Source organism: Azolla caroliniana, unplaced genomic scaffold (assembly GCF_043228905.1).
Source record: "Azolla caroliniana isolate FFs.n. ecotype wild unplaced genomic scaffold, voAzoCaro1.0.p SCAF_4, whole genome shotgun sequence".
Taxonomy (NCBI): domain Eukaryota; kingdom Viridiplantae; phylum Streptophyta; class Polypodiopsida; order Salviniales; family Salviniaceae; genus Azolla; species Azolla caroliniana.
In genome coordinates this window covers 15,011,482-15,037,921 of record NW_028230439.1, presented here as the reverse complement: position 1 = coordinate 15,037,921, position 26,440 = coordinate 15,011,482, and the positions used below count along the sequence as shown (strand labels likewise).

The window sequence follows — 26,440 nt, the reverse complement described above, 5'->3', positions numbered from 1 at the left end:
CCCTTCTGTTTTATCTATATACTTGCTTCCGCACGCAACTCTTACAATATCACTTGCAATCCTTCTGGTATCCCATGTCGCATCATCGCCCCCTTGTAGTCACATAGATAACGTGACACATCCTTTCTGTTGAATTGCCCGTTTCTTTGCACAAGCCGCTCTACTTCCGATTTGATCTCCGACATCAAGTGTTGTTCTTGTTGCATCCGCTCAATCATCATCATCATTATGCTCATCGTCTCTTCTTGTTGATTCTCCATCTCCTTGCCACCCATCTTCACGTCGGGTTCACCAAATGTGTCGTGCCTTTCGGCTCCGGATCGTTGCGTGAGTCGGGCGGGAACCACTGAGGTTTTGGACTAGGAGAAAAGAAAATTCTAAGGCAATGAAGAATATGAAATATGTTGTAAGAAAGAAAGATATGAAAAACTCGTGAATCCCACGAGTATAGTGTATTAGTGAGTACTTAGATTAAGAGAGAAAAATAGTTAGCAAATTCGTGAATCCCACGATTGTATTATATTAATCCACCCTTGTAAAATAAGCAACAACCACTATACATCTTTCTCTCTCCCTTATATAGTGTTGGAAGAGTCTAAGTTTATCACATGCAAGCATCATGCTTAAATTCCTAACTTTAGTTTTCATGCACACTACATGTGCATGATTAACTTTCTATCCCATCTTTTCTTTTAACTCGAGTGTGTATGCATGAATAACTTTTTGTACCATGCATATCTAGAAGGCTGGGGTTTGTCTACGTGGAGGTACAGGGTTCGAACCCTGCCCTATGCAGGTAATAAATATTTTTAATATTTTATTTTATTCATTATACGTACTTTAAATCGGATATAGTATTTTACATATTTCACGTAGTGTGTGATTCACACTACGACAACAGAATTGGTACATACAAGCGAGCCTTCGTCATAGGCAGATATAAGCCCGCACACCCACACTAGCCACGCCTCCACGCAAACGCCAACACCACCTATCGTCATGGAACGATCGACACATACGGACAGGGAACCCCCTCCCCGAATCCAGCAAGCGACAACCCAGACAGGGCCTCCCCTCCGGGACTACCAAGAGCAGCTTAAAGCCTAGATCACTCTAGCTGAGTTAGCAGAACAGAACCACAACAACATTCTTGGCCAACTACGGGAACAAGCCACGGGCCGTGAAGCTGACCTCAAGCGACTGCTTGCTGAAAGCTCGGCTACACTCAAAGAACAAGAAAGAGAGGTGATGACCCTTCAGGTCTCTATCACCGAGGCCAAAGAACGTTTCATCAAAGAAGCAGAACGGAATACCCAACGGGAACGCGAGCTCTTCGCAGACAACCAAGAATTACGACGTCACCAAAGGGCATTACAAGAATTGGCAAATGAACACATGCAGAAATGGAGGATCTCGAAAGAACAAAGGGCAAAAATTTCCAATGCGTATTACCAGTTGCAAACAGAGCACATCGCTGCTAGAGACAACATCAGGACGCTTGGAGACAGGACATGGAAGAAATTGTACCTCAGCTCACCAAACATTATGAGCAGACAATCGTGCTCATCACCGAAAAAGCAAAAGATAATCAAGCTACTTTAGCGCTCCTCGTCCGCAAAAGCCAAGAAGAAGCCAAGGCCGCAAGGGAGGAAGTGGAAGTTCACTGAGCTAGCATCGGCATGGACGATACTAAAATCAAGATCCTGATCAACAAGTATCACTAGCAATTCACCAAGAAGATCGAGGAAATGCTTGACCATATCTGGCAGGAGTGGTCAACCCAAGCCGTGGACCTACACATACTACGCGCGGATGTTGAGAACCAACAGAAGGAGGGCCGAGGGTTTTACAAGATGGATGACACCAACATCCAGACCCTTCGTGAAGACTTGACTGAGGAATATCATACCTTAGCAGCATCCCACACCGTGGCCATCGAGCAACTTTTAGAGGAATTCAACGACGATCTAATGGTGTTTCGCTTAGAAGCCGAAGCTTATGAGGAGGAACGCCTAGCTACTGGGATTAACAGAGCTCCCATGACCAACGAGCAAGGACCCGAGCCACCCACCACGGAAGCTAGACCGGAGGAACCTGCCCCTACAAATCCCCCCATCCCACCCGAGCCACAAACTACAACCACGACCCTGCCTGAATCGGTACCAACAGAGGGCGGCGCACGCGATGACACAACCATCCCCAACTCGACAACAAAACCTCCATCACCAACCCCACCTTCCGAGCAGCCAGACCAACCCCACGCACCCGAGGATATCCTCGGCATATTAGAAGAGGAGTAAAACACACCCATAAGCCCTTGTAAAAACGGGCAACTTTTGTAATTTTTTTTGTTTTTGCCAAACCCGTGGGTATCCCTCCACATTGTGAACCGTGGGTCCGACGGATAAAGTCCTGTCCCACGGGTGTGTCCAATGTTGTCCATAGGCCAGAAATATAAATATATTATGTAAACTCGCCGTTAGGTAGAAGAGTAGGTGAGGAAATAGGTAAAACTAGAAATAGCTGAGTTTTAGCCCTCACAATCAGCCGATGGCTCAGCTCTGTCTAAAGAGGAAAACTATATAAGCTGAGATATGCATACCTCAAGGGGGGATTGATCTAGATCATTTTTTGGCAAGATTAATATCGTAGCACCGAGCTCTGCACGAATTGTTTCCGGCCGAGAGCATTGTATTGTAATCACTGGGAGCATTGTGTATAGATTAGGCATGTATAGCTTGTGTATATGTAACCTACATTGAGGTGTAATTGAGGTTGTGTATATGTTAAACATATCCTTCTTACTTTATGAAAAGATCTTGGGTAATTGTTTTTTGTTGTTTTGTGCCGCCATTTCCCCCTCGAGTTCCTTTTGCTCTAATGTTGTATCTACATCTTTCATTGAGTTCAACTTGCCCCCACAAAATAACAAAAAACAATTAAGGCTAATCCCCACCCCCACCAAACACAGAAAAAGAAAAAAGAAACTCCAACTTATCATAATATAACTAAACCTATTGAACAATAATATCATAAACATAGACCAATAATAATAGTAGCTAGCAACAGTAATAAGTAGATAAGTACAATGATAATGACTCCACAACTAACATCATAAATAAGTCCACCAATGACATAATATAAATTAATACTAAACTATATTATTAATAATACTACTAGCAATATAGTCATATTCATAGTAAATAAATAAATAAATATTATTAGCACCCCCACAAATATGACCACCAACAAAAGGACAATAACAATATCATCATCATAATCAATCAAATATGAACACCTCATCCATTGCTCCTCACCCGTGCCATCACATATCATCCCCCACACTTGTCCATCACTATCATCTGTTTGCCCTCCACATCCACCAACCATAGTTCCTAATATTCGCATACATCCAACTTGGTGGACATATGCGAACGTTTGCATACATTCGCGTATGATATGCAACATTCATTTGGATTTTTTTTCTTTTTGGGTTTTTTTTTTTATATTCATCGCGAACAGAAGTTTGAGCAATGAGGAGTGGAACAGAATTCTAAGGAGTGTGAAACAAGGTTCGAATAGCATTTTAAAAAAGCTGATTCCCATCTTGGTACAGAACAACTTGTTTCTAAGGTTTCATAGCATCTTGCATAGTGGAGAGGGCAATGGTCTTGGGCGGAACTCGCTGGGATATGGCAGCTCTAAAAAACATCCATAACACGATCCCACTCAGCATGGCAAGAGACGATCAATGGGGTCTACTTACGCGGTGGTTGGCTCAGATGGATTCGGAGAGGTTGAGTTTGAGGCTAGGGTTGGGGGGTCTGGAGGAGGAGCTTTTGCCATGGCCAATAGCAATTCAATCACCCACCCACACACACACACCCACACACACACACACCCACACACTCATGCACGCACACGCACACGACATGAATATTGGCTAGAACAATACCACCAACACATCAACACCCCCAATCATCCTCCTAATTTTTACCGGTCTTAAGCTGAACACAATGCTCTAAGTAGTATGAGCTCATTAGGTTGGAGGGATGTTAAGTACTTGTTATACTTAGCACAACCATGAAGAAATCAATATTGGCATTGGTTCTAAAGACCAAGTGAATGATCAAGAAAAGAGGGATAAAAAAAGGGTGTCTTTTTTGTACCACCATTTGTATGGTGTACAACAAACCAAACCTCTTTGCAAACAATATTGAATTGGAGGCAAAACTCTACCAATACAAAGTCGTGCCATTCAATGTGAACATCTTGAACCAACATTTCAACTAAAGGAGAAGAACATCAAGGCAATTGAACTTCCACACACTCAAATGCTTAGCATAAAAAACCAACACCCACAACAAATTGTATTATATCCGAGAATAACATTGCACTCAACTAATAAAAAAGTTTGTAACGAACCAATCAAAACGGTTGTGAGGACCATCATTATCTGTTTGTTGACGTTGATAATGGTCATTGTGGGTTTGTAATTGTCATAAGATGTCCCATAAACCTACCTAGGTACAAGGCCTTTTTTAGAGAACTAGTGTGATGATAGGTGCTGAATTGGTGATCTCAAGTGAATATTTATTAATCCATTAAGGAGTGTACATACAAGTGTACTATTAAATCTCAAAATACCAAACAGCTTATACAAATAAAATCTTCTCTCAAACTTATATCAAGGCCAATGTAATTCCTATAATTGAGTCATGTTACATTATACATTGATTCCTCGTTGTAACTCCTTTTTTTAATACTGACATCATCTCCCTCAAGGTATGCACTACCAAATTAGTTCCCATGAAAAATAAGGCTCTAATTATTGATCACTGGTTCCATATATTTCAGGAATCAATTGAACCTTCTTGTATGCATTTATTATAAATGACAAAATCTCATCATTGCATATTTCTCTATAACAATATAATATATTATACATCTTCAGATTAAACCAGCTCCTCAAGAACTTCCTTACCAGTAATGCCCTCCTTCAATGCTTTGAATTGCTTCTCAAAATTTCTCTGTGAAGGTGGATTCTCTGGATCGACCTTGAAAGCCTCGCTAAATGGTAATGTACATTTCACCTGATATTTTTCATTTCTCAAGAATTCACTAGATATAGTAAAATGTCATCCTTTCGTCAAATAGACCATTACAATTCATTTACCTCAAATGTTTTATCACAAGCTGATGGACTCTCTAATGCAGCCACACAAAGTTCAGCAATATCTTCTCGAGACACTTTACCCTGATAAACAGTATAACTTACAGAAATTAGACTTTTCTTCTTTCTCTTCTAATTAAAGGGTACTGGTTCAGGTGCTTGCCCAATCAGTCACCTTACAGAATGCCACTTTGTCAGGGAGACACGCATGTTACTAATTAAATTCTAAACAAGAATAAAATACCCCTATCTTGTTCAGTAGTTACCAAAGCACCCGAAAGTTTTCAAACATGACCACAAAAAACCCAGAATGGAAGTAAGTTTTGTTTAATACAGAGGTCCTTTCATAATTTTTAAAAATTAGGGTTACTCTGGTAAATACCAGACAAGTTAAGGATATTTAGGTTGTTGTGCCCTTTAAAATTTGATACCGTAATATTGTCACCCTGTTCAAATATGAGGTCTGCTCCAGCTGGCTCCTCAGTCAAAGCACAAGGCCTTATAATGGTGTAAGGGATTCCACTCTCTCGTAGTACATCCTCTGCCTATTAGGTAAGATGTTGATGAGCACACATACAAAACTTCCATTATTGATAAATTTGCATTTTAACAGAAATGTTCAAGCTCATTTACCTTAAGCTTGAAGTCGAGTACATAACCCAATTCTTTGTTCATTCGAACAGCAGGAGGTTGTTTGCTCAAATCTAAACCCGGTCTATAAGGTCTAGTCACACCAGCAGAACTCACATGAACAATCCTGAAAACGTTTTGGCAATGTTTAGGGACTTTGAATTTCTGAAACGTTTCTTAAGAGAGCCTGTTTAGTGCTGTCAAAGGTCAAAACCTTGGTTTGATTGGATCCTTCAAGTACGCCTTGATATTTGCTACAGGTAATTCAAAGTTACCCATCTCAAAGGTAGGATTGAGCTTCCCATCATATTCAAACTTGCTGTACATCAACTGTTAATACAAAGACTTTTTAAAGCAAAGACTATATATAATGGAAATCAAAGCATACTCATCCTGCACCCACCTGTAAAGAAATAATGTTGGAAGTCAGGAATAGTTCTGCATCCTTAACTGTTCGAGCTCGAAATGTGGGAACAAATTTTGCAAAAGGTAGCCGAATCTGGAGGAAATTTATTTAAGAAATCACATTGCAAAATCAAATGAGAAGAAATTTCTTTGTAAAGATATACTTACAGATTGCCATTGATCCTTCTCTGTGTCAAAACTAGAAGCATAGCCAAGTGCATCCCAGTCTTTTGATGTTCTTACAATTAGCTTGTAGCGATGGCCATCACCTTTAAGTCGCAGCTCCAAACCCTCGTATGCAGATAGGTCCTCTGGTATATCAAAGTTCTAACATATATATATATATATATATATAATTAGCAAAACGCAAAAACAACTTGTGACCAATGCTGAGACATTTAATCTTAATGCTCTTAATACAATGACCTGGAATCATAACCTTCCTTCAAAATTTGAAGGTCACCTACTCTTAATTTCAAGTAGTTTAGTAGGTATTCAACTTTCACGAAATCATGGTTATCTGAATGCTGTTTATGTATGGAGAATTATGTCTCCACATTAATTTAGAAGAAGATGTGGTTTCAAAATGAGACAACGGTATGCATCATCAGCGTAAAGTTTCTGGTTAGTTTAAAAATATCCCCTTCAACTATTTCCCTTTTAAAAAAAATATAAATTGTATTACTTAGATGTCTTAATGAAATCAGAAGTATTTACACAGAGGTTTATTTGGTGGAAGACCTATCGTCCACTACCTTTGTACGGATACTTGCAAAACCACCATTGTTATCGGTTGACACATTTCCTACATAAAATCAACACATTATTAAAGAATCTTCCTAACACCTGTTACAACATCTGAAAGGCATAATACTCGTTTAAATAAGGCGAACCACCTTTGAAAACTGCAACAGGACCACCTTCTTCACCACCACTCAAAGAAATCTGAAGCGAGCTTGCACTCACACCACCCATCACTACATCATCAAGTGAACCCCATGCAGGACCCACAGTCAAACCACTGCCTGTTTGAAACCAAGACTAAAAACATGTTAGGGCTCAACAAACACTTCCAGGTCTACAATCCTTAAAAGCATCATACCAGTGACACTTAATAAAATTTTTCCATCCCGCAAACCAACATGATCCTTGAGAGCATCAATCAGATTTTTCATTCCATTATATTCTACACTTTCTGGAGAATCCCCTTTCACCTGAAAATTTAAAATTTACTAGTTAGGTCACATAAAATCCCGCAAAATATAATTGAAATTTTATTGCTGGTGTAGGTAGCTCATTTTAAGATAATATTTTCATCACTTCAAATTCATTAAGCATAAAAGCAAAAATCTTTGCATGTGGCTATGTCCTGAGAATTGCTGAAATTGGACTACTTTCATCACATGTGTTCAAAAGCAAAAATCTTTGCATGTGGCTAAGTCCTGAGAATTGCTGAAATTGGACTACTTTCCTGACATTGTAAAGTAATAACACTTGGTTCAATAGCATGTGGTGACAAATTATCTCAATTTTTTTTTTTTTGTGTATAACGTTATTGTTTTTAAGGTCAGGTATTACTTTAACTGACAATGGGATGTACCTAAATCATCAGTTTGTTATATTGAGACTCAGGTAGAGTAACACCCACTAGATGGCAACTCCACAGAATATGCTCGTTCATTTGGCAAACCATTTTCTTAGTATCACCTACACTCTTAACATTATTAACATAAGATATATGATTGACAGGAAGACCTAACCCATGTAGCACACACAATAAATAAATAAATTAATGCATGTGTTAACACAAGAATTCATTAGCATACAACTACCTCCATTTATTAATCATGTGGTGAAACCAACCGCACTCATATATATGAAATTAGGCTGAAACACTTATGATGGAAGGTTAAGGTTTACGCTTCAGGTTAATTGTGAGGATCAAGGCTTGAGGAAAGAGTGAGAAAGAAGAAGAAAAAAATCTATATTAACATCTTTTAAGAGGCCAAAATGGCCTGAGAGAGAAAGAAAGAAAGAGAGAAAGATATATTAACGTCTTTTAAGAGGCCAAAATGTCCTATAAGACCAAATAAGAGATTACATCTTGAGTGTTTTCTCATCTTTGAGAACAAATCAAAATAAAATAAATATTACACAGTAAATATAAAAGTAAATAAGATGAAAAGAGAAGAAACGAGGGAATCTGGTTTTTGGCACATGTGAGATTCTCAAGTTAGGTATATTGTAGCTTTTGTCTTCGAAAGATCTCTAACATAGGTCGATCCAGAATGGAAATGTCTCAGAAGCGAGGGAAGCACCTACGATGGCGGGAGATAATGGCTTTTATCTGTCGATGACAAGGGTGTCGAGGTCGTGGTCCATGGGGCCGGGGCCTATGTGCACGGCAAATAAGAAAGAGAGAGAGAGAGAGAGAGAGAGAGAGAGACTAAGCTCTAGCACAAAACTGAAAGAGTAAACAAATAAGAAGTAAATAACTTATACGTTCACTGTAATACTTCTTTTATACTTTTCCTTATATTTTTGATTTCATATCTATCTCAAGGCTTTCTCTCTCCTTTTATGAGTTCCCTTTTTTGTCATTATTAGTCCATTGATTGGTAGTTACTTAACATCCCTCATCCCCAGCCTAATGAGTGCACAGTCATGGGTGCATAACAGCAAGGAACAGCAAGGGGAATCGTGCAAGTTGTAGATTACAAACTCTCAATTGGGACACGAGGTGGGAGATGGGGATTGGAGGGTTGGGAGTTGGGAGTTGGGAGTTGAGGGTTCAAGACAATTGAAACACGAAAACCTTGAGCTAAGCCAAACGAGCCGAGCTGATAAAGCCTAAGCCACTTGAGCTGAAACCAAGCCTGAGAAAAGGTTTTAGGTTTAGAAAGGGCCAATCTACCAATATTATGTCTCATCTAGTTGGTTCCAAATAAACAATTAATTGCAAGGTACATTTTATAGTTGATGACTGTCTTACAGTCTTAGATAGTAGCAATGTGTATATAAAAGGTACAAGTTTCTTTGTATCAGAAGACCAAGCCCCAAAGGAGCAAGAAGGAACAAGGAAGCTTATGCAACTAAAAATGGAACTCAAAATGTATAGCAAGTGATGGCTGATGGAACTGCCTCAAGTTTGAAAATCATGTTTTGAAATTGTAGAGGATGTCTATGGAATATAGGCTTGGGAGTAAATGATGTAGCTTGCGTTGTAGATATTATATTTCTTGTTGGAACTTGGGAACATGAAGCCAAACGTATATCTAATATTGATGGTTACACTATAAAATCTATACGGCCCCACACTAGAAGTAATATTAGGTGAGCTGAAGTGGCATGTATTTATGGTGATGGTTTGGAGAACTGCATATGAGTATGTAAGTATGATGAATACAGAAGGTATATGTGGGTTGAAGTAACATTATGTGAAGATAAACTCCATATGTGGGTTGAGGTAACATTTATATCGGGTGTAAATTTGCCATATTTCTTGGCGTATTACTTTATTGCAGTCTTCATGAGAGATTAAAGTTTGATCAATCCCATGGTTGTACTTAAGGGGAGGTAGGTTATTAATGTCTATGCCATTTGCAAGTAGCCAACTCACTACAGTGCTATACCAAGAGCTAGTGTCTCTACACGCATATAGGGATCGGGACGCCTCAAAGGCTTGACGGGATATCCTATCTTGTGGTTGGCTATGTATCCAACGAATAAAAACTACCACTTGGAAAAGTGCTTTTACTAACATTGGGGCAAACTGAACTCTGCTCTAATAATGTCATGTGGTATTGTCGATTTGCTTTAGAGTTGACATGATAACACCATCACTAGAGGTCTCTCTAATTGCATCCACATAAAGGATGGTAGACCTGGAGCCCATACTACTGATGCATACATGAGGGAAGGGGTCACTAATGAGTCCCTGGCTCTTGAAAGTATGCGTGGTGGCATTGTCTCTCTAAGAGTGAGAGAGATGCATACCCTCTCGTTAGTCTATCTTTGGCTGCTTGGGTCATCGAGAATTTACCCAAACGAGCACTAAAGGTGACTCCCAAGTACACATATGATCCAACTACCTCAACTGGTTTATGAGAGAGGATTAGGTGACATTTACTCCTAACTCGAGACGATGTATGAAAGATAAGAACTTTAGTTTTCGTTAGATTCACTACCAGTCCTTGTTGTGTGCAAAAGTCATCTAGGGCATTAAGATGCTTTTGTAGGACGTGTTCAGACACCGAGAGCAAGACGATGTCATCTGTGTAGAGTAAGAGACTAACTTGCGTACCCCCAATGGCTACTCCATTGCCTCCCTTACGAGCAATAAAATCAGTGATCTCATCAATGTAGATCCCAAAAAGAGTCGATGATAGGGGGCAACCTTGTTTTACACCAATGGTGCTAGTGAAGCAATTGGATAGGCCACCTGGGCATTATGCACCCAGAGACTTGCTCATATAGAGCATAGATGGCCCAAATCATGTCAATTGGTATCTCCAAGCTTTTGAGCCTATCAAACAACCGTTCCCTAGGAATTGTGTCAAAAGGCTTTGCGGAAGTCCACGGAGCAACAATATAGTTTCTTCTTGCGAGGCTTCATCTGGTCAATTAAGCATCTAAGTGTGAAGATATGGTCAATAGTGGAGAAGGCTCGTCTAAAACTAGCCTGCTCAGGTGCTCGAAGACTTAAGGTTTCCATATAATCACTGAGCTCTGCTTCCATTACTGCACCATATAGTTTAGCGAGCGTATGACCTATCATAATGGTCCTATATGTATTTGGGTTCACTGGGTCCCCTCTTTTATGTATAGGGGCCACTATGTTCATGGTCCATTGTGGTGGAAAACCCTCAGCGAGGGTGCGGTTAAAGATTAGTGTGAGAAAAGGGACTAGGCACTCTCGAGCATATATGATGTGCTAGGCTCGTAAACCTATGTGGTCCATGGATTTCCTATGTTTTTTTATGAGCTTTGTGACCCTAAAGGTCGTGAAAAGTGTCCCCATGGTAGGTCGAGGTGTGGAGGGCATGGAGATGGGTGGTTGGTTCGGCACGTGGTAGAGTCTCTCCGTATTTGTGTGCCAAGTGTTGGGATCCTCGATGGGTGTTTGTGGTCTCGGTTCCCGTAGTCTCTTCCATGCAAGGGCATAGTCCCTACTCATGAGCATGTGGTAGAGCTCCCAATATTGAGACGCTTCCCAGGCTCGTCTTTTACGACATGTCATCTTATCAAAATGTAGAACTCAGCTACCAATGAGCATCAATTTTATTACTTTTCAATATAATAAATAGAAATTACGCTTGTGATGAGTGCTACCCAAACTAATGGGTACAAACTAGCTTTCCATCCGTGCTAGAAAATATAAAGTTTACCAAAAAAATAATTTAATGGTGTCAAATTTGATGCATCACCCAGAAGATTGTACCATGTAAGGTTATGGTGGGCTTCTTATACACATGCTTAAATGCACACACTTGCATATTCTCAATAGTACCCATGCATTTCGGATGATTGAAGATCCAAAATCGCTCATAGAGGCAATCAATCGAGCGGTAAGATGCGATAACCAACTTTTCGAGCGACGTTCAGAACACCAATTACAAATGCGAAGGACCAGGTCGGAGCCCACATACGCCTCGATCGCAACAAAACCATTTGCAAGGGACTCATACAATGCATGTCCGGCAAATACTCCAACGCCGATGGAAACCGACACCACACGTCGTCGTGGTCCATTGTCGGAAGAAGAAAACCAACGGCGTCGAGCAAATCGATTATGTCTCTATTGCGAAGGGCCAGGGCATATTGCAGTAAACTATCCTCTTCAAGGCTCTCATGCCTTGGTGGCACAAGAAGATCCCACGTTGTGGCATGCTAGGTTTGGTCACCTCAACTACGATTCTCTACAAAAGCTCTCCTTTTCACAGCTAGTTGAGGGTCTGCCTATTTTCAAAACTCCCAATACCCCATGTGTTGCTTGTCTTCATGGCAAGCAACATCGAGAGCCTTTCCCTCATGAAGGCACTCACCATGCAACATCTATCTTGGAGTTAGTGCACATGGATCTTGGTGGTCCCATGAAAACCACTACTCTTGGTGGTGCACGCTAATTCATGCTTATAATTGATGATTTCTCCCGCAAGGTTTGGGTTTATTTTCTTGTATAGAAATCTCAAGCCTCCACCAAATTTCAAGAATGGGTAGCTTTGGTTGAGAACGAGACATCAAAGAAAGTTTGAAAGATCAGGTCCAACAATGGTGGAGAGTTTATCTCCCAAGCTTTCCACCAATTTTGCTCTCAACGAGGCATTGCACACCAATTTTCTACACCCAATATTCCACAACACCATTTTGTTGTGGAGAGGAAGAACCGGACAGTCCAAGAGATGGCTCGTACAATGCCATCTCAATCTGATCTTCCTCTCTCGTTTTGGGGTGAAGCTGTCAACACAGCAATCTACATCATCAACTGCTGCGCAACAAAAGCAATTGCTGCAATGACCCCTGCAGAAGCATTTACAGGTGTAAATGCCCTCAATTTCTCATTTTAAAGTCTTTGGTTGTGATGCTTATGTTCACATTTCAGATCATAAAAGGACTAAATTGGAGTCCAAAACCAAGAAATGCAAATTTCTTGGTTACAACACACAATCTAAAGCCTACAGGTTGTGGGATTTAGAATCAAAGTTCCTAGTCATCTCTAGGGATGTTCATTTTGTGGAGTCTCAGCCGGATGACTCTAGGATTTCCCCTGAGTTCACAATTGAAATCCCAGCTCCTTTGGAATCTCCTATTTTAGACGAAGATGTCTCACCCACTATTCAATCTCTAACTTCGCTAACAATTCAAACCTCTCCCTCAACTCCACTCGTTTTCCCTCCCTCTACACACCTGCTTCCACCACTTCCCAAGTGGCTTTAAGCCACCATTCGTGATTCTCATCTCTCCGATTCTGAACTTCATGAGTATACATCTAGTTATCCGACCAACATGAAAAGAACACGTAGGTCACAATGGCCTCTTCACTCATGCAACTTTGCCTTACTGTGCACTGTTGTGCAATCACAAGAACCCACAACAGCAAAAGAGGCCCTTGTTCTTCCAAAGTGGAAAGCAGCACTAGAAGTTGAACTTGATTCCATTGAGCGGAATCATACATGGGAGCTGGTTCCACGGCCTCAACATCGACAAGTCATTGGACTGAAATGGATTTTCAAGACCAAGTACCATTCTAATGGTACTTTGGATAAGCACAAGGCACGTTTAGTTGCAAAAGGCTATTCACAAGTCAAAGGATTGGATTACGAGGAAACTTTTGCTCCAACAGCAAGGTATAAAACTGCCCAGTGCATTAGAGTACAAAAGGAAAAGGCGTACATTATGAAACCTACTATGGAAAAGATAATCTATATGCAAATGAGGTTGAGGGTTATGTCATGAACATCTCTCTTAGTAAAGATGTGAAAACAATTTGGGTGGAATTGAAGGAAGTTATCCTCAAGGTAGGCTATCAATATTTTAGCGCATGTGCAGGTGGACATCGAATGCTTAGTTTCACTTGCAATGCTTGGTTTGATGAAGAATACATAGCTCATCTCAAAATGTTCAAGCTGCAAAAGATAAAAATAACAAAGCCCTAACATTGGATCAATGTTGAAGAATGGTGAGGAAGAAGAGGCAATACTATCAAACACAAGAGAAGAAGAAAACAAAATGTTTAAACTACAACCAAAGTTAGCATGGAGACAACTCAAGGGGAATTCACCAATGAAGAGATGGAACAATATGTAGGTATGGGATAACGCTTGTGACATTGAGTATTGAAACACCATAGAGGGCATGTGTGTCTATTGAAGATGTTAATAGAGGGGCAAAAAAGATGTTTGTTGGCAATGACAAGTGAACTCTTCATATGGACAAGACCACAAACTCATCAATGGATAGCAACTATCATGATTAAGCTATCAAGAAAGGCTTCCATGAAGATTGGCTCATGAATTGGATTAAACCAATGCATAAAGGAGGAGATAAAATTATGGTATCCTCAAACTATCATGGTTAGCCCACATATGGCCAAGTTATATAGCACTATCATGGGCAAAAGATTAGCTCATGGGCTGAACATCATAACAAATGAGCACATGGTCAGGCAAGCTTTAGATCAAAACATTCAACTATCAATCATTTGGTTACACTGAGAATTATCATGGAAGAAAGTCGACTTCAAGGGAAAACACTATATTGTTGCTTTATGGACCTTCAAGAAAGCCTTCGACACCATACCAAGGAGCGAGCTTTGGAAAAGAATGATAGAGATCCAAATGCCATTAGAGTATAGAGCTGTAGCACAATAGTATGAACAAGTTATGTGCCAACTGAAAACAGATAATGGTTTCTCAAAGTACTTCTTAACCAACAAGGGGGTCAAGTAAGGGTGCCCTCTCTCGCCCACTCTTTGGTCTATGCATTGATAAACTTGAAGAAATAGCAAACAATGTTGCAAAAGAAGAAAGATTGGATGTTCCAAATTGAAAAATGAGAAAACACATTTATTCTCAAGAGTTTACATATATGTCACAATAGGAGAGAGAAAACCCAGAGATCGCTTATGTTATACGAGGAGATGGTTCCTCTTTATAAAGTCGAAGATCTGGCCGCTGGACCAACTAGCTGTTGGGCCAACCATTTGGCTATAACTTTAATCATTCTCAACACTCCCCCTCAAGATGGGCGAACGATATCCACTAAGCCCATCTTGTCACACAATCTAGAAAGACTTACTGGCCAAGTCCTTTTGTAAGACAATCTGCTACTTGATCTTCAGTAGAACCATGACTCAATTTTAATATTCCACTATCAAGCTTCTCCTTGATAAAGAATCTGTTGATTTCGATGTGCTTGGTCCTATCATGTTGTAGTACCGGATTATTGGCAATGCTAATTGCTGAATTATTGTCACACCACAGCCTCATTTGACTTTCTTGATTCATCCTTAGTTCTATTAGGAGAGTTCTCAGCCACAACATCTCTGCAACTCCTACAGCAATAGCTCTATACTCTACTTCAGCTGTTGACCTTGCTAGTACCGACTGTTCCTTACTCTTCCAAGAGACCAAATTGCCCCAAACAAACATGCATATATCCTGATGTGGATTTCCTATCATAAACACAACTAGCCCAATCAAAATCACAATAGTCCTCAATGTTAAAATGATCATGCTTCCTAAAGATCAATCCCTTCCCCAGTGCAACTTTGAGTTATCTTAGAATCTAGTACACTGCATCCATATGATCTTTCCTTGGATCATGCATGTAGTGACTTACAAAAGCAAATGAAATGTCTGGACAAGCGTGACTCAAATAAATCAGCCGACCTGCCAATCTCTGATACCTTTCACGGTCAACTTTCTCTAATGCAAGTCAAGTTAACTTGATCTTTGGGTCAATTGGAGAAGTTATACCCAACAAGTGGGTTTACAAGGTAAAGACTCTAGAAGGTAAACCCAAGTAAAAGGCATTTAGTAGCCAAATGGTACAAACAAATACAAGGAATTGATTTTCAGGAGGTTTTTGCTCCAGTAGTCAAAATGATTACACTTAGAACACTTTTTGTTATTACAGCCTTCCTAGATTTGGAGCTGTATCAAATGGATGTAAAGACGGCCTTCCTTCATGGTAGCCTCGATGAGGAACTTTATATGTTGCAGATTGAAGGGTTCCTAATTCCAAGAAAAGAGCATTTAGTTTGTAAACTTCGACAAATCCTCTACAGGCTGAAACAAGCCTCACATCTTTGGTATAAGAAATTTGATTCATTCATGCTCTCAAATGGCTTCAATCGAAGTACGGAAAATCCTTGTCTTTATATGAAAAATGAAACTAATAACGGTCCTATTATTTTGGTTTTGTATGTTGATGGCATGCTCATTGCAGGAAAGCATGATAAAAGTTTGTAGGAATTAAAATGCAAACTCAAATTTGCATTTTCTATGAAAGCTCTACAACTTCTAAAAGAATATTTTGTAGTTTGAATGGGATCCTTGTACAAGATTCCACTCAGCATTAAATAGATATTTATGAGGCCATAACTTAGCTAGCACATCAGTATTTAAAGCTCTTCTTCTAAGAGCACATTCTATGTATCTTGGATAGCACATATGTGTGTGTGTGCACTCCTACCTTGTATATTCTTTTAAGTGGTAGGCTTTTGTTTTGCAAAACTGCTTCTACTTCTTTAATTCCTCCTATGTGTTGAACCCCATAATTGTTTTTAGTTTCTATATCTCTGCCTTTAGATTATTCAGAAAATTGTCATTCTATATTCTACTTCCTTACAAAGTCCTATCACTTGACATTATGAAATGGTCTAAGAGATAGGGAGTAAACCCCATCAGCCTTGGTTCTTGGAGAGTCATAACACTTCTTCGATCTTGCTCAAACAAGTTAGGTATTGAGGTAGCATCATGGCATCGTTGCGCAAACATGAAGATTGCAAGGTGTGCAACGAAAACCTAGTGGAGGATGAATAAGGTATTTCATGAGAAATATGATGACTTGTTAAACCAACATGATAATGTGACAGGTCATACTCAAATTTCCACCGAGAAGAATGAGCACATATCTGCGTGCATTATTTTCACATCGAGAGTTTTTAATATAGTAACCCCCCTTCTTAAGGAGTCACATCCAAGATTATGTATTGATTTGGTGCCATACGTCAAAATTGGCCTCATTATAGATAATAAAATATCTATTCTATTTTCTCTCTCTCTATATATATATATAGTTGCCATTGGGAATTCACTCATCATGCTTTTTCTATGTGGATGATGTATTGTTTTTTGCAAATACTTTAGGTGATCCGCATACTAAATTTAGGAGATTCACAAAAGCTTATAAAGGCATTGGAAGAATTTTGCATACATACTAAATTAAGTGTCAATAGTTTTAAAATAAAGATTACTTGTGAAGAGCGAACAAAATATAAACCAAGCATTATGTACAATAATGAGCCACTTGAATGTGTGGAAAGCTTCAAATATCTTGGCCTTGAAGATCCTTCAAATCATAGATGGAATGAATGTGCTACCCGCCACCTAGAGGCGAGAAAGAGAACATATTATGCATTTGAGAACGCATGCAATCATGGAGAAATTAGGTGTTGGGTCCTCAAGAAATACCTTTTAGACACTTAGATGACAATGGTGGTTCTCTATGGTGTGGAAGTATTGGGTGGTAGCATCTCTTAATCTACTTGGAAATAGTTTGAAAATGTCCAAAAGCATTTTCTTACAAAGTTTCTCCAAATTAAAAACCAAACACCATATACCCTCCTACTAGAGACTAGATCAATTTCCATTGAGATCATGGCCATGGGAAGGGTTGTGAAATACATGCTTAAGGTTCAAAAAAGTCCCTCACATCAACTTTCGAGAATAACATGGGAAACGAGCAAAAAGATCTAAAAGACATAAAAGAAAATCTTGTGTTCTGGTTGGATTTAAGATATGGAAAAAAGGTTTGGACGATGGGATGCAACACATTTGCTTCATGATGCATATCACTTGATTCCTCTATAAATGAGGTCTTTTTGCAAGCCCAATGTATCATGACATGGAAAAATGTGGAGGCTCACGCTTCACACATTATACTACATATGTTGCATGTAACTACAAAATCATATTCTTCGCTGAACAGCTGAACAGGGAACTGTACACATCGATACATGTTAGAACTTAAGAGACATAGGGAAAAGTTGTTGAAGGACAATAGTATAACTACACAAGCTCCTCCACAAAGAACAATCACAACTTTCTTTAGCCCCGTCACTTCTACCAATGTTACAAATCAATCAAGGGTTACACAAATGGGCTCCTGACCAAGACATAACAAAGGGGTTACAAAACTGCTATAGTAGCTTTGGGTTGGATTGTGACAATCCTTTTACAAAATTATGCCATGATATACTTTTATTTGAGAAGCTTGGTAAAATGTTAATTATGGTAAACTTTAATGCAAGAGTTGGCAATTTCCAAAATGTGGAGACATTTGAAGAAAATGTAGTAGAACACTATCTATTGCGTGACTCAAAGGATTGTATCATGTCAAATTATGGAAACCTTTTGATACATATGCTAAATTGCACAAACTTGATTATCCTAAATGGTATAAAGGAATTCCCATATTGATAAATGTGCTCACATGTTTACCATCCTCGGGTGAAGGAAGTGTGGTTGATTACACATTATGCCGGCTTGTGATCTATCCTTGGTGAATGTGTTTAAGGTTGTCTCTTTATATCCGAATTCAAACCATAAGCCATTGTACTTAGAGCTTGCAATTCCACATCTCATCAATAGATGCCATGGCGTGAAAGAGGAAAAGAGATGTATCATCTGACCTTACTATGAAAAAGCTAAGATGTATGCGAATGAAGTGGAACAATATTAATGAAAATTGGCAACATTTGAAGGATAGCATCCTTAAGGTTGGATATCAATACTTTAAGAGGCATGTGGGTGGGCATAGGATGTCTAGTTTTCCATGTAACTCTTGGTTCAATGATGAATGTAAGATGCATCTCAAATGGTTTAAGTCCATAGATGGGGAAAATGAAAGGAATGTTGCATGGCACCTATATAAGAAGGTAGTGAGGAGAGAAAAGAAGATATTTCCAAACGCAAGAGATAAAAAAGAAAAACTTGATAACTCAAGGGTGAGAAAGAAGATGTGAATGGTCACTTTGCAAATGAAGAGATGCTAGACTATGTACGAAGGCTATATATGCATTTGATGCATTTAAATCTTTTCATGCATTTGTGACTACACAAAAAGGGACAAAACTGAAATGTCTTAGAACAGATAATGGGGGTGAGTTTACATCTGCCAAATTTAAGTCCTTTTGTAACTTACATGGTATTAAAAGACAGCTTACAACTCCATATAACCCTTCATCAAATGGAGTGGCAAAAAGGTATAATAGGACCTTGCGTGAGCGAGTACAGTGCATGCTGTCCACAGCTAATCTCCCTCATGAATTTTGGGGAGAAGCATTAAAAACTGCGGTTCATATATGTAATCGTTCTCCCAACAAGTCCTTAAGAAATGGAATCCCTGAGGAGGTTTGGTTTGGCAAACCGGACTCATATGACCATTTACGAATTTTCGGTTGTAATGCATTTGTACACATTAGAAGTGAGCTGAGAAACAAGCTCGATGCTAAGTCCACCGGAGCACACCTAGCAGGTATAGCTATACAAATATTACTATATGCTGATTGTAAGGACTACACGCTCTCAAAGACAACGCTCGGCCATAACCGAGCCTAGGATCAAACACAAAAAACGGGTAATGTACGCACGACACAGTAAAGAGAAGAGTACACAGGATGTTTACGTGAAAAACCCAAACACGGGAAAAACCACGGTAGTCCACAGACTGCAAACTATCACTATGTTACAATATACAATAGATGAACACAGAGGCAACGACCTTTTGTTCACTGTCTTCGCCACAAGCGGCGGTTACAACAGAGACAACGTCCTCCTCGTCTCTCTCTCTCTCTCTCTCTCTCTCTCTCTGCACGGTTGCACTCAAATCTTGCACCAACAAGAATGGCCACAGCACTAAGTTTGCCCTAAGTCATATTTATACTAATATGACTTTTCGGCTATTGACAAATATAGCCCCAATGGACTCTTACAAACATATTTACGAATATGTCCCTTCATCCGGTGAGCACTCCTCACCGGGCCTGCATCATCCGGCTCTTGTCGAGCACTCGTCATCCGGTTCTCACCAGGCCTGCAACATCCGGTTCTCACCGGGTCTTCCTTGTCGGGTACTCGTCATCCGGTTCTCACCGGGTCTTCCGTTGCCGGGTACTCCACATCCGGATTCGGCCTCGGCCGAGTTTGCTCATCAACACTGTTCTTCTCACTTCCCATCCGGAGGGACCTGTTTCCTAATATTGATGACATTGTGCTGATTTCTGACTCTCCGGAGGGACTACAAAGACATCTAAATGCCTTAAAACTATTTTGTACGGACAAAGGTTTGTCAATCAACATGGACAAAACTAAAGTGATGGTGTTTAACACCACTCAAGCATGAGATCAAAACCAGAATTCTTCTTGGGAGAGGAAAAGGTGGAATACACACGCTCCTACACATACCTAGGAGTAACATTTACAGAACCTAGGTTCTCCTTATAGGAGGCTGCTTGTGCCCGACTTTCTCGTGGATATGCAGCCCTTGGTGCTCTCGAGAGACAATGTGCACATCTGCAATTCCAAGAGCCACGGACTAAGCTATGGTTATTTGATACACTTGTCACACCAACTCTTCTCTATGGAGTAGAAACATGGGGACCGAGTCTTAACAAGGCAAATCATTGGAAAGATTTAGAGAGACCTTTAGTGTCAATGATTGCTCGCATGATAAGGAGCAAAGCATCGTGCCCCACGATATAATCCGGGCAGAGATGGGAGCAGCACCAATAATAACCGAGGCATTGTTTCGATCAGTGACATTTATCCGTCTTTGAGAGCTACCTAAACGAAGGTACCCAAGGTTGGCACTGATGTCATCAAGACAACTAGCTGAAAATGGAGACACTCATTGTTGGTATGCTGAAATGCAACAATGGTTCGAGTCACATGGCATGAGTATAAATGCAATACCGCCGTTCCAATATAGCTTGGACTCTCCCCACCTAAATATGACCAAAGTGGAAAAGAATAGAGTGATCCGGACTGATATTATTAACTTGGAAAACAAGATAACATGGATCAGCCCCAAAATACCACTTGGTACAAAGATGGCCCACTATAAGACGCACTTCTTACATACATCGGAGGATGGATTCGTCATCAGGCCACCTTATATGGACATACATCTATCCTATGCGCTGCGTAGTGTGATAGGGCAGCTAAGAACTTCATCACATCAGCTACAGATTGAGGTAGGCAGATATACACGACTACCTCTAGAAGAGAGAATTTGCCAATTGTGTCATCAAGGAGTGGAATCTGAGGAACACTATGTTTGTCATTGTAGTGTCTTTTATGAAATCAGAGGGAGATACCATTGCCTCTTTAAACAAGTCTTTGGCCCACTACGCAAGGTAATCGAATATGAGGACCAACGATGCCTAGGACTTTTCTTGCTAGAGCTCAAGAGACATCGGGAAAAGTTGTTGAAGAATACAACCACACAAGCTCATCCACAAAGAACAATCACAACTTTCTTTAGCCCCATCACTCCTACTAATCCTATAAGTCCATCACGGGATACACAAATGGGCTCCAAACCAGGATATAACAAAGGGGTTACAATTGATCGGGCAATAGCAATTTGCCGTGCACATAGGCCCCGCCCACCCCCATGGACCACGACCTCGACACCCTTGTCATCGACAAATAAAAGCCATTATCTTCGGCCATCATAGGTGCTTCCCTCGCTTCGGAGACATTTCCATTCTGGATCGACCTATGCTAGAGATCTTTCGAAGACAAAAGCTACAATATACCTAACTTGAGAATCTCACATGTGCCAAAAACCAAATTCCCTCGTTTCTTCTCTTTTCATCTTATTTACTTTTATATTTACTGTATAGTATTTATTTTATTTTGATTTGTTCTCAAAGACAAGACAACACTCAAGATGTAATCTCTTATTTGGTCTTATAGGCCATTTTGGCCTCTTAAAAGATGTTAATATCTCTCTCTCTCTCTCTCTCTCTCTCTCTCTCTCTCTCTCTCTCTCTCTATGTGTGTGTGTGTAAAGAGTGGAAGCATGGGGCACTAACATCCCTAAGTCCAGTTGGAAAGAGTTTGAAAATGTCCAAACACATTTCCTTACAAATTTTCTAAACAAATGCCATACACCCTCCTACTTCTTGAGACAAGATGACTTCCCATTGAGACCATGACCATGGAAAGGGTTGCCAAATACACATGCTTATGGTTCAAAAAAATCCCTCACATCAACCTCCTAGGATCGCATGGGAAGGAAGCAAATAGATCTAGAAGACACATAAATGCATAATTTTATGTTCTAGTTGGTTGCAAGGTATGTAAAATTGGTTTGGAAGATGGGATGCATCAATACATTCCTCTATGAATGACATCCTTTCACCACGCCAATGTATCATGACATGGGAAAAATGAGGAGGCTCACACTTCAGAAATTAAACTGTTGTTCTCATGTCGACATTAAATTTACATCAAAAGACCACCACCAATTGCTGTTTATTATCTCATGAGTCAAGACACACATTGCTCTTCTCTTGAATGGCTTCATGCTCATACAAACAGTTACATGGAATATGCATAACCTACCATTAGGAGCAAAATTAGAAGCCTAGATGGAGGCTCATTTGAATGTGGATGTCTTTGTCCATGTAGGGTCCACATGGCTATAATTTGGATACCAGGCCTCAGTTCTATGGATATATAAGAGTTAGCTACCCTATACACATGATCAATGCATTCTCTCATCATCTCTAATTCTGTATCGATGGTATCCTCAAGCTATGACAAGGTATTTACTAGATGTAACTAGGAGTAGTATGGAAAACAATCTAATTCTCTATCTTAACCAATGGGCCTTGACTCAGATATATTCATTGGGAGGAGAATTATCTATAGCTTTCTAATGTTATTACTTATATAGTTAGTGATTCATTATTCTTGATCCCAGCTGAGACCATTCCAAATACCGCTGCATAAAAAGGTTCCACAACAAGAAAGAGAATAAACTGAACTAAGGGATTCAGCATATCTACAAGATTAGGTCTTCAACAACACATAGACATCAGAAACAGATTTAGAATAGATTGGTAATAGAACAGATGTACACACAGGTATCCCCTCATATAACAAGAATGAAAATGGGTAAGATAGAAAGAAAAGTAGTCTGAGACTCTGACCTCTGGTTCAAAAAATTTGATACCCTGTAAAAGTTTACAAAATTCCATTACCTCTAGTTCAGGAAATTTTAAAACCCACAATATTTTCAACTTATCACAAAATCCCACCTGATTATATTTTTGCCTATCGGGTGTATCTCCTTCCTTCGGCCCAATAATTACAGACACTGCATTGATGACTTTTTTCACACCGATAAAATATTCGGGTAAAAGTGTGTCTTTTTTTGTAACATCTCCAATTACCTGAAGTGAATAATTAGAATAAAGTATGGGTTGCAAACACCAAAGTATATGCATATTTTTAAAAAGAATATCATTGGTGAAGAAGAGAATGGTCCTGCACTGAGGAGTTTTCAGTGCATTTGAGCACACATCATATGGCCGCATCTAATGGTTTACTGTCATATTTTAGTATTTTTCTCATCTAAAACAAGCATAAGTAAGTATAGGTGCAATGATTTTATGTTGCAAATAATTTATAGGATTAAAGAAATGTTTCTCTTGTCATCTTTTGTACATAATAAATTAGCTTGGTTGAGATCCTTTTGCATACCATGTCAACATCCAAACCCAGCAAATGTCTTGCCTTCTCAGCATTTCGCACCTGGAATTGGAAAGATTCATAAATTCGACAAACTCAAAATATCATTCCTAAATTTGACAAAAAAAGATGTGAGCAAGAAATTCTTTAAGCAAAGGTTAAAATGCTTACAAGTACTCGTACTGAATAACCCTCCTTCCTTAGGGAATCAACTACCCTTTTTCCAACACCCCCGGTTGCTCCTGTCACAAGAACTAACTCCATATTCTGAGCTCCTTTTTTCACTAACTGCCCATTTCCTTCTGTAGATCCAGCGAAAATCCTTGAGATGAAGTCTCGGAACTTCCAACATGAAAAAACACGATGGTTAATATTGTGTGTGTGTGTGTGCGCGATTGTATATTTGTATGTGTATGTTGTTCGTATGTTTGTGTTTTGTATGTGCATGTGTGCATGCGAGTGTGCGTGCGAGTATGAGTGAGTGAGTGTGTGTGTGTGTGTGTGTGTGTGTGTGTGTGTGTGTGTGTGTGTGTGTGTGTGTGTGTGTGTGTGTGCTTGTGTGCACTTGGGTGGATGATTGGGTGTGTGCGCGGGTAAGGGTGTCTGTGTGTGTATGTATGAGAAGCATTGAAGATCAAGATGTTCAAGACAGTTATTGTGTTACTTGATTCAATGTTGGAGGCTCATTGAAAAATGTCACGGTCTTCAAAAATCGTCCAAAATCCCAAGGCTTCCTACCACCGTCTGCTACAATTGTATATAAGGAGTTAGCAGATGAAACAGGAAGATGTAACTGCTTTGATGGTAATGGTGGTGCGCGAATGCCCCTGAATTCGGAAGAGAGGGTAAGTCCCTGAAATGGTGTCAGAAGAATATCAGTCTTTATAAGTATCTAGCAACATTATTGAAGATATGGTTTTAAATTACATAATAGAATTTTTAAACCAGCTCTGACATGTTCAAAGCTTTGTGGAGAGACATGATGACATATGTGCGTATTACTCCAAAATACTTAACATACATAACATACATACATACAGAAGAAGAAGAAGAAGAAGAAGAAGAAGAAGAAGGAAGGGGTGGGAAAGAGCATAGGATGGATGCATCAGCATGCATAGAATAGAATACATAGAGTGGCCCATATATATACATATTTATGGCATGTAGTACAGGAAATAGACTCTCGTGATGATGATGATGATGATGATGATGATGATGATGATGATGATGATGATGATGGAGAGACAGACAAGTATGTTGTAAGTATGTATGTATGTAGTGACTTACTTGAACAGGAGGAGCAGTGAGGAGGAGATGTGCAGAGGGCATAGCTATAATAAGGGCAGCGTGCGCCATCATTCCTTCCTTCATTCAATCAATCAATCAATCAATCAATCTTCATTCGTTTTCATGTGTGTGTGTGTGTGTGTACATACATACCCTCACCCCCTACACCTAATCTATTATCTAAGTTCTGCTTGCCTGCCTCCTGAAACAAAGTCTTACTTATGGTTCATTCATTCATTCATTCATTATGTGGAAGCCTCATCTTTCCTCTTTTCCTTCACTCTCCCACCACCACAAACATAGTCGATATATACATACATACACCACAAATACGATTCGCCACCATGTGTGTGTGCGCATGTGGACCATATAATACATCTTCCACCTCCTTGACGAATGTAAGTAGGACGCTCTTTTGATCATCGATCTAGAAAGCATTTGCATGTTATATGCATTTCCTGGCAAACTCCACTATACACATAAAAATTAGATTATGTGTACACATGTATAATTGCTTGTTTCAACTATGTAATGTGGTCAACCATATTGTTGTCATATATGCACAATCAATTCACATGTCAACCACATTCACAAATCGTAAGTGCTCCATGGTGGTGTGAGTATATGCAATTGAAATTATGAGCCAAATATTTCATGGCACCTAACATGGAGTGCCTTTGTTTCATACTACTTTTTGGTGTGATGGAGAGACCACTAATGCTCTTGGGATGTTGAAAAAATAATATTGAAGAAGCAAATGTATACTTTACTAACCATGGACAAACTTGTAAGGGGAATGAGAAAAATAAAACAAACAAGAACCAAATGTGTTGTCACGATAAGATGTTTTTTGTTTTTGTTTTTTTTTTCCAAAAAAAAACTCCTTCCATTAGTTATAAAATTTTACAAATGAGGCGATTATGTACAAATCCCTAAAGGGACGCGATAGTTCCATCTAATGTGGAAACCCACTGACTCAAGAAAGGGAGAGGACGACCATTGTTGGATGAAGGCTATGCGTTGTCTTTCAACTCCCTTGGAGCCACCTTTAAGGCCATCATATTGGCTCTTCAGAGTGGCTACAATTTCACTCCATATCTCTTGCAGTAACCTTGTTAGATGGGTGGTTTGGTTGGAGAAGACTCGCCTACATCGTTGTTTCCATAGAATCCAAAGGGTTATTGGGCTGACCAATTCCAGCACCTCTTGAGATTTGTCATTAAGAGGAAAATAGTGGACATTGTCGCTGGAGGAGAAAAGAACCTCTTGTGCTTTTATCACCAAAGTCATCCCCTCCTCCTGATGCTCGTATCGGCCAATTGCAGCCTGCCATGATAGCCAACATATATATTCCCCACTTGATTGAACCTTACACCTTGTCACGATAAGATGTTAATATGTGATACGTAAAACAGTGACGCCTAAAAATGTGAAATTTTGTACACCAATACCGTTGACA

At 39.6% G+C, this 26,440-nt stretch overlaps 1 protein-coding gene across 2 annotated transcripts; it reads right to left on the bottom strand.

The window, feature by feature from the left end:
• Window positions 1-4,810: 4,810 nt before the first annotated feature.
• Window positions 4,811-25,090, bottom strand: LOC147865124 (NAD(P)-binding Rossmann-fold superfamily protein). 2 transcript variants are annotated; one of them, XM_087317874.1, is made up of 16 exons: window positions 24,982-25,090; window positions 24,359-24,547; window positions 23,866-24,036; window positions 23,707-23,757; window positions 23,262-23,396; window positions 23,154-23,177; window positions 7,311-7,422; window positions 7,105-7,233; window positions 6,964-7,013; window positions 6,377-6,535; window positions 6,207-6,302; window positions 6,018-6,133; window positions 5,807-5,930; window positions 5,605-5,718; window positions 5,177-5,257; window positions 4,811-5,093 (listed from the first exon to the last, which is right to left on the bottom strand). In XM_087317874.1, the coding sequence occupies exons 1-16, from the start codon at window positions 25,063-25,065 to the stop codon at window positions 4,956-4,958; spliced, it is 1,773 nt and encodes a 590-aa protein (XP_087174000.1). In that variant the 5' UTR covers window positions 25,066-25,090; the 3' UTR covers window positions 4,811-4,955. The 2 variants fall into 2 exon arrangements, with proteins under 2 accessions (XP_087174000.1, XP_087174001.1); XM_087317875.1 differs by lacking the exon at window positions 24,982-25,090 and adding an exon at window positions 24,640-24,703.
• Between the last annotated feature and the right edge of the window lie 1,350 nt (window positions 25,091-26,440).